The sequence below is a fragment of the Phascolarctos cinereus genome, unplaced genomic scaffold (assembly GCF_003287225.1).
Source record: "Phascolarctos cinereus isolate Bilbo 61053 unplaced genomic scaffold, phaCin_HiC Scaffold_1;HRSCAF=81, whole genome shotgun sequence".
NCBI classification, from domain to species: Eukaryota; Metazoa; Chordata; class Mammalia; order Diprotodontia; family Phascolarctidae; genus Phascolarctos; species Phascolarctos cinereus.
In genome coordinates, this window is record NW_027555514.1 from 139,602,038 (window position 1) to 139,610,742 (window position 8,705).

Consider the following 8,705-nt stretch of genomic DNA (forward strand, 5'->3'; position numbering starts at 1 on the left):
CACGTAAATGTATATGTCAAATGGTGGTCTTCTTTAGTGTGGGGTGGGGAGGGATGGAGAGAGACAGTTCTCTCCTTAAAATGTAACAAAGAAATAGAATTGCTGTTTCATTTCAAGTCAGAATTTGCTGAAGATTTCCCTCACTTTCTGGCAGGTGTCATTTGTTCCTTCATCACTGCTGAGTAGGAGTGCCATTTAATCTGTATTCCCTGCAGGGATATAACTGCAAGTAAAAATGTCATTGCTTTTCTTGAACTGTTTCTTCCAGAGGGAGGTGCTTGATAATTGCCAGCACTTTAACTTTAAAGCTGATTTTCCTTTGTACCCCATCAAGGGCCTGGAAGTCTAACTTCATTACTTTCTCTTCCAAGAGCTGCTCCTTCCCCCATCAGTGGAGATGGAGAACTCAGTGAGTCCTGATTGAAAGAATCTTATTCCAGAATCATATGGCCAAAGGATCTAGAACTGAAATGGGCTTTAGAGATCGACTAGTCTGATCCTCTTGTTTTATAGTTTGGAAAAATGAAATCCAAGTGCAGGACTGGGCAGTGGAAAGAGCATTAATTCTAGCAACAGAGGACCTGGATTCAAATATTCCCTCTACCACTAACTGCCTGTGTGACCTTGGACAATTCACTAACCTACTTATATCTGTTTCCTCATCTGCAAAATGAGGGATCTGAGAAGACTGTCGCCAAGGTACCGTTCAGCTCTAAATCCTAATGTGATGAGGAGATTCAGGGGCCTGTCCTTAGAGCGTGCACATTGTGCTAAGCTTGCTTCTGTAAATGTGTGATGATGTATATGTATATGTATATATAACACTCAGGTGTTATCATCCCAATATGAAGATGAAACTGAAGCTAAGAAAACTTAAATAACTAGCCCATGCTCAAGACAGATAATAATAACTCATTTTAATATGGCAAAGCATTTTCTCCCTGCAGATTCTGAAATGTACGTATTATTTTTCGTATTTTACAGAAGGTCTTTGGATGAAACACCCTTTAAGATTATCTCTGTGCCCCCAGAAAGAATTGAACTAGTCAGTGAAGAAATGAATAAATATATAGGGATTACAACAGTAGAACACCCAAGGAGGCAGATTTCCACTGTATTCAGTATCTCATGCTTCTTACTCTATGTTTAAAAGTCTTCGTTATGTGCAATCTACTCCTGCTGCCAGGCAAGGAGGTACCTATAGTCACACAGGTAGAATTTAAATTCAAATCTCTTTCCACTAACGGGGATCTGTTCTCCTACCCCTATGTCAAGAAGTCCTTTTGAATGTCTGTAATCAATCCCTACCATTGCCAGATCATGCTCATAATCTCTTACTCTGTCTTTGGGGGAAGATGGGAGCAAGTAAGTTATACTTTCAAACTGTTCAGAGACTGGGGGGAAATACACAGTTTCCTTCTCCCTTCCTCCCTCTCAAATAGAAATGGAACCACTAAACCATACATAAGGATCCCTGCAGGCTGCATGTTGACATTATCAATGTTCTATTCCATTTTAATTTATTTTGTTAAATAAATAACATATTAATATGGTTCAGTCACACCCAAGAATGTTGCCAGCAGCATGTTTGACATCTCTGGTCTGCAGTTTCAAAAGCAGAAGAGAGGTCACGTTTCCTTGAACAAAAACAAAAACAAAAACCATTGGATATAGTGGTTAGGTCAGAAAGCATGAGAAACAGAGACAGAAACACAGGGAGAAGGTGACTAACAGAGAAAATCAATTGAGTTCACATCTCCAACCTTCAATGTCCATCCCAAAAATGCACAGAGGGAAAAGATGGGGAATAGGAATGACTCATAAAATTTTCTGTTTTTCAAGAAGGGGAAGGCCAGTCTGGAGTCAGTTGTCCATTCCACTACTATTGTGGTATAGCCTATATAACTCTGAAGGAGATTGAAAAAAACAGTTCTGGACTGAGGTCTTGACTACTAGAGTTCATGTTACTCAGAGATGTCTTCTATTTCAACTACCCCCTAGAAATCTAGTGTGTCTTGTTTTCCATCATGGTTATGTTTGATCCACAGACAATGAGGAAGCAACTCAGAAAGGAGATCCAGGGAAGAGGAATGGACTATACAAGACCTCTAGGGGAGGGCCTACCCAATATGGAGGCAGGGATGTTGACAGGAAGACCTTTAAAGAGTGTTGATCAAGGGAGGGAGGGGTCCTTGACCTTTATGGGTTTCAAAATTTGTTATGGGGCTAGGCTTTTACTAGACCTGTGCCTCAGTCTTTCTCTCTGGGGCAGGGAGACACACCAACACAACATGTGAAAGAGAATTCTCATGGATCACAAGAGACGGAAGGAGAGGGAGAAGATGAAGGCACTTAGGAGGAGGAGATAGAAGAAAAAGTAGGAGGGAGGCAAAGAGACAGAGAAAGAACAAGGCAGAGACAGAGACAGAAAGAGAAAAAGACAGAACCAGAAACAGAGAAAGAAAAAGAGAAGAGGAAGATTGTTTTTTTAATCTGAAAGATGAGAACCTGGGCCTAGCAAAGGGCACCTGGCTTTGGATGTAATACAGCAATCAATCAATCAACAAACATTTATTTATCATCTACTGTGCATCAGACATTGTGTTAGTCTCCGAGGATACCAAGACGAAAATAAAAGTCTCTACTCTCAAGGAGCTTATGCTGTACCTAAAGGGAGGGGAAGACAACATGTACATGTACAAGTATATACAGAACTTATACAAAATTTATTACTGTACAAGGTAGCTTCCGAAGGGAGGTCCTGGCAGCTCAGAGATGGGCAGGAAAGAGGGGATTAAGAAAGTCCAATGTATAAGGTGTCGTTGAAGCAAAATATTGGCGGAACCCAGCGATTCTAAGAGGGGGCAAGGAGTAGGAGAGCATTCCATGAGAAGGGAAAAAGGAGGAAAGAGAAGAAGTGAAAGGAAATAACAAAGGGAAATGGAGAAATGAAGAAAAGAGAGGAGAAAGAAATCGGGAAGAGAAAAGGGAGGAGAAAGAAGAGAAATAGAAAAAAGAAAGGGGGTGATAAGAAAAAGAAAGAGGGAGGAAAGGAGATTAAGAGAGAGAAAGAAGCAACAGGTGAGGAACACACATAAAGAAACAAGTAAACTACAGCCCCCAGCATGCCTTCGGGCGGGGGTGCTGGCTTTCCAGGACTTGGAAGCAGTGTTTCCAGCGGAAGTGCTGAGTTGAGCTGCAAGTCTTCCCCTCCCCAGCCCCGTCTTCGCCCGCAGCAGCACGGACTACATCACCCGGTGTCCTCCGCGCGGATCTGGAATTTTCATGAAGAAAGGGCTGGAGTCCCAGGTGAGAGCCGGGTCTTTGTTTTTTCGGGGGTCGGGGAGTCAGTCGGTGGAAGGCTTGGGGACCAAGGGGAAATTGAGGAACTTTGTTGGGAAAGAGAGGAGCTAGGAGTCGGGACCTGTGGTTTGCCCTGGGCAGATGAGGCTGGATGGGGGGAAGCTAAAGTAGGGGGGATGGAACTTAGATCAGGGCGGGGGGGGGAGAGGAGGGAGGAGAAAAGGGGCGTTCTCCCCAGAAAGAGAACTGAAGTCAGCAGAGTTTGGTTTTAATCCTAGCAGATTCACCTTTCCGAGCTTCAGTTTCCTCATTTGTAAAATGGAAGTAGCGCTTTGCAAACTTTAAAGTGTTGTAGAAATGTGAACTGCTGTCCTGGGAAGACTTAACGTTGGGCTGACATTTCATGTGGAATGTAGCCCTTGAACTGAGTTTGGAAGGATACAAAAGACCTCAAGGAGGTTGAAGTGAGGAGAAAGTATTCCAAGCATCAGGAGCGTAGAAGTGGAAATGAAAGATGGATTATGAGGAACAGCAAAAGGGTGGTATAGGGGGTGATATAGTTAGACCTGTGCTTTAATAAAATCACTTTGGCATATGCCTGTGTGAAGACGTAGAGGCAAGAGGGGTTGCGCGTGCCCAGCAGGCCTGCCTGGATGCACTGGTACTTCACCATTGTGTGGGTGCAAGAATTTTTCCAAATTGTGGGGAGGGAAAGTTGGTTAAGGGAGCACTGAAGACAGGGCACAGGCCTTTGGAACTGAAGGGCTAGGCCACTGCTGGTTCTTGAGTATAGGAAGGAAGCTATTGGGAGAAAGGTCATTCAGGGAAGAGGGAGGTGGTGGCATTGATGGTGGAACTGCTAAGACAATCCTAAGATCTATCATCTCAGATCTGTAGGCCAATACATCTATTCCTTTTTCAATTGACTACTCAAACTCTCCTGGCCTTTAACTCTTGCACCCATCATTGTTTCTAGGACATGCATACCCTTAGTTTCCTAAAATTTAAAACTAGGGGGGACCTGCCTGATAGATGAGGGTTTGGCCAGGGATAGAATAGGAAGGAAGATACCATAACTGAAGCTTCCATAAAAACTTCAAGAGAGCACATTTCTGTTGCAGCAAATTATAGTCATCTTCTTATGGGACATAGTGGGTAGGTAAGGTGGTGGTCTAGTGGGGAAAATAAGTCAGATGGAATGGAGTGGGTACAGTTCTACATGGAGGCCATGAAACTCATGTGGGTTTTGTCCAGTGTCACAAGTGAGTTGGAGGTCTCTCTTTCTGTCTCTTCCAGGTGATATCAGCATGGCCAAGCTACTAGCCTCTGCAGTGGGTCCCCTAGAGGAATCTTTACCTGCCTTGCAGAAGCTTCCCTGCTCTCCTTCCAATATAGCCCAGGGTTTCCTGGAGGAAGAATTAAGACTGAATGCTGAGCTGGACAAGCTGCAGTTCTCAGAGCCTGTGGGCTTTATTTATAACCCCTTGAAATATGCCTTGGAGCTTCACCAAAACTATGTCACCAGATACTGCCAAGGTCCCAAGGAAGTGCTGTTTTTGGGCATGAACCCAGGGCCCTTTGGCATGGCCCAGACTGGGGTGAGGGGGTCTGACAAGTAGGGATGGAGGGGGGAAGCATGGGTGATCCGGATGCCAAGGTTATATAGGGGAAACATGTCAATGTACAAACCATGTAGAGAATTTGTAAATATATGTGTGGCTGCGGGGTCATATGAGCGAATTTGTCACTTTTGGATTAGGGGTGGGGAACCTGTGGCCTCAAGACCACATGGCCCTCAAGGTCCTCAAGTGTGGCCCTTTGAATCCAAACTTCACAAACAAATCCCTTTAACAAACAGATTTGTTCTGTAAAACTTGGGCTCAGTCAAAGGGCCGCACCCAAGGACCTAGAAAGGCTACATGTGGCCTCAAGGCCACAGGTTCCCCACCCCTGCAATACTCTCTACTTCACTGATAGTTGATAGTTGAACCTATTAAATATGGTTCCATTTCACCCTTTTTGTCCACTAATTGCCCCTGGAAACCTTTCCTTCCATCACCCTCCAACCCCACCCCTACACTTTATTTCTGCCCCCTCTCATGTCTACAAAAGAAAAAAAGGAAACACCTTTCATCCCTTTCTCCTTCCTGAGGGGGAACTCTGAGAAAGAGCTCAGTTCTTTTCAAAGAGAAAAAGAGGATCCCAAATGGGTAAGGATGGAGGTAAGAAGCAGAAGGGGATATTGAGGTGGGCTCACATTTCTGGATCTCTCTTCTGTACTAAAGAGAAGCACAGTAGTCAGTGCTGGGAGGTCAAAATGACTTAGCATTCTCTAGGATAAGTAAATGCCCCCTTAGAAGGGATTACAGGCATGTTGAGGGTGTGATCTCTACAGCAAGAGTTTTAATGGTTTTAACTGACCCCAGCTAATGATGAATGATTATCCATCCACCTGGAGAGTTAGGGAACAGGTTGCCTGGGTCCCAGGAACTGCTTGTTTCCGCTACCTCCAACTTCCTTTATTTTTCTCCACTGGAAGAAATACATTTTATTACAAAATACATTTTATCGCAAAAATCTTATAAATAGGGTCTTGCTTTTTCTCCTCATCCCTACTCCCTTACCCAGTTTGGAAAAAAAATTGCTTCCAAAAAAGTAAAACTTCAGACCATGTGGGCATTTTGCCACATATAGATTCCTCTTCCTCCTTCTCCTCCATCCTTCCTGTTATACCTGGGCTCAGAAGATCATAGTGCAACAAGGGGACCCCAAGCTCCAGGAGTCAATGGGAGGAGGAGGCTGCCCATAGAGATCTCTAAATTTCCAGTGATGAGTTTGAGGACACTAGAGGGTTTGGGAACTAGGAGAAAGGTCAAGGAGGAGTGACCAACTCTGCTGTGTGTATGTATATGTATATACATACATGTATGTGTGTGTATATATATATATATGTGTATTTGTATATATATATGTGTGTGTGTGTGTGTGTGTTTTCATTTTACATTGAATCCTTCCAATCCTAGCTACTTGTCTGTTTCTGTCCATAGGACTTTTCCCAGCCTTAGTCCTAAGTACCTTTAATACAGTCCTATCTAGGGCTAAGGATCTTGAAATACTCATTGACTAGAATTTGCACCAATTCCCAGCAACAAAAATGGTGGCAAGAAGTGTGGAGTGTCCTGGACCCTTAGTTCTTATTGGGAGTTGGAGTGGAGAAGCCAGACAGTTCCTAGAATCTAGTCACTCTGTTTTCCAACTTTCCAGGTGGGTGGATAGAAATCTGAGATTAGATTCCTCAGGGAGAATGGAAGGGGGAAATTATACCATAACCTAGGTATTCTGTCCCTAACCTTGTGACTCTCATGTCTCTCTTCACAGGTGCCCTTTGGGGAAGTGTCTGTGGTCCGGGACTGGCTGGGCATTGTAGGGACAGTGTTAACCCCACCCCAGGAACACCCTAAGCGGCGAGTGCTAGGGTTGAACTGCCCACAGTCAGAGGTGAGTGGTGCTCGCTTTTGGGGCTTTTTCCGTGGCCTCTGTGGACAGCCTGAGACCTTCTTCAGACACTGCTTTGTCCACAACCTATGTCCTCTTCTTTTCTTGGCCCCTACGGGGCGCAATATCACACCTGCGGAGCTGCCTGCCAAGCAGAGAGAGCAGCTACTGGGAGCCTGTGATGCTACTCTTCGAAGTCTGGTGCAACTGCTGGGTGTTCGCCTGGTGGTAGGAGTGGGGCGGCTGGCAGAACAGCGGGCTCGCCGAGCACTGGCAGACATGGTGCCTGAGGTTCAGGTAGAAGGGCTCCTGCACCCTTCTCCTCGAAGCCCACAGGCCAACCGAGGATGGGATGCTGTGGCTAAAGAGCGGCTGAAGGAGTTGGGCCTCATGCCTCTGTTGACAGTTGAGTGAAGTGCCTAAAATATGCCCATTGCCAGGCTGAAGACAATAGGGAAAGCCATTGTTCCCAGGCATAGAAATCTCATCCTTGGACGTGGAGAAAACAGTATGCCAGCTGGGCTGAACATACGTGTAATAAGGTGCTATTTGTATATGTAACATCCTGACCACATCTCATCTGGAAAATGTTTACTTTCATTCTCTGAACTCTTTATACTGTTTCAGTCATAACACTATTCTCATTCTCCCTTGTAATTTGTGCCTCCTCTCTCATTTGGGTTCTTCCACTTTGGGCCTGATACCCATACACTACAGGGAGCTGGCAAGTAGATGCTTTCCAGATAACATGATACCTTTTGTCTCTTCCTCTTCTTTGGTGGTCTGGCTAAGTGGCTTATGGAGATGGTATTGGCATGTACAGGGGGAAAGGTTCCAACCAGAAACCATGACTATCTGCAGGAAACTTTGAACCTGAACTTTTAGGACATGGATGTAAGAAGTGGACATCAATGCAAAGGAGGGATCAAGGTTAGACTTGGAGAGGACGTCCTGACCCTTGAGGGTTGGAGGCACTGAAATGCACTACCAAGAGAGGGGATATTTCTGTTCTTGAAGATCAAACCTTCATATTCATACTTTGTGGTAAAGAACTGCTCTGCTCAGGTGGACCTGATGACCCCTGAAAACCCTTTTTAGCCTGAAAACTTATTTCTGGATGCATTAAATCCCTCACCCTTCTTTATTGTGTCCTTTTTCATTTGTCTCTGTCTTAAGAGGTTTAGGCTCCTGAGGGGTTCTGTTTTGCTGGGTAAGATGTATAACAGGCTGAGTGTATAATAGGCTAACTCAGGCTGGTCCCTGTTAGTTTAGGTTGGGTGTTAGAACAAAATGAGACACTCAAGTCATTCAGCAATTAACAAAAACAAATTTAGCCATAGCATAGAAAGAATATTCAACAAAGATATTGCAGCACCTATCCTTGACATCTCCCAAGTACTAGACGGGAATTTAATAGGGACGTTAAAGTTTCCAGAAGGTGAGTGAGAAGAGAACTCTTTATAGTTTCTGCGATAGGCTCACTATCTGCCAGAGTCTCTGCCTACTACCCATACACATTTAGCTAGTTCTTTCCCTAAAAGACAAGAAAACTATCCCCAAAATTAATTGGCCCAGGAGGCTAAGGCTCAAACACCATCTCCATTGATGCAGCTTCTGCCATACTGACTTGGCATTTCCCGGTGACTTAAAAGATAAGACCCACCCACATGGAGTTGGGGTCCTTCAGACTTTGGTGGAAGTTTCAAGGCCAGATGGGTTTCCACATGGAGGCCCAAGCTAAGTGCTGCAGTATCTTTTTGAAAGATTGTTTATAAGTTTAGAAGCCTAACTAGAGAAAAAGTTGGAACAAAGACTAAAAGACAGTGTAAGAGGATGATATTTTTAACAACTTGAATAATGATCTTGGTCTCCAAGGGGACTATTTGGAAAGGATGAAGATAATCTAT

General features: G+C 44.4%; 1 protein-coding gene across 3 annotated transcripts; it reads left to right on the plus strand.

Moving 5' to 3' along the window:
* Nucleotides 1–1,055: 1,055 nt before the first annotated feature.
* Nucleotides 1,056–7,938, plus strand: SMUG1 (single-strand-selective monofunctional uracil-DNA glycosylase 1). 3 transcript variants are annotated; one of them, XM_020984629.2, is made up of 3 exons: nucleotides 1,056–3,309; nucleotides 4,600–4,901; nucleotides 6,682–7,938. In XM_020984629.2, the coding sequence occupies exons 1-3, from the start codon at nucleotides 3,126–3,128 to the stop codon at nucleotides 7,210–7,212; spliced, it is 1,017 nt and encodes a 338-aa protein (XP_020840288.1). In that variant the 5' UTR covers nucleotides 1,056–3,125; the 3' UTR covers nucleotides 7,213–7,938. The 3 variants fall into 3 exon arrangements, with proteins under 3 accessions (XP_020840288.1, XP_078010403.1, XP_078010399.1); XM_078154277.1 differs by lacking the exon at nucleotides 4,600–4,901 and having other exon boundaries at nucleotides 3,185–3,309; XM_078154273.1 differs by lacking the exon at nucleotides 1,056–3,309 and having other exon boundaries at nucleotides 4,704–4,839.
* The last annotated feature ends 767 nt before the right edge of the window (nucleotides 7,939–8,705 follow it).

Excerpts from the sequence above, each read along its gene's own strand:
- SMUG1 (XM_020984629.2), top strand. The coding sequence starts at position 3,126 with ATGCCTTCGGGCGGGGGTGCTGGCTTTCCAGGACTTGGAAGCAGTGTT. Across the intron at positions 3,310-4,599 it reads AGAAAGGGCTGGAGTCCCAG|GTGATATCAGCATGGCCAAG; the intron begins GTGAGAGCCGGG and ends TGTCTCTTCCAG. Across the intron at positions 4,902-6,681 it reads TTGGCATGGCCCAGACTGGG|GTGCCCTTTGGGGAAGTGTC; the intron begins GTGAGGGGGTCT and ends CTCTCTTCACAG.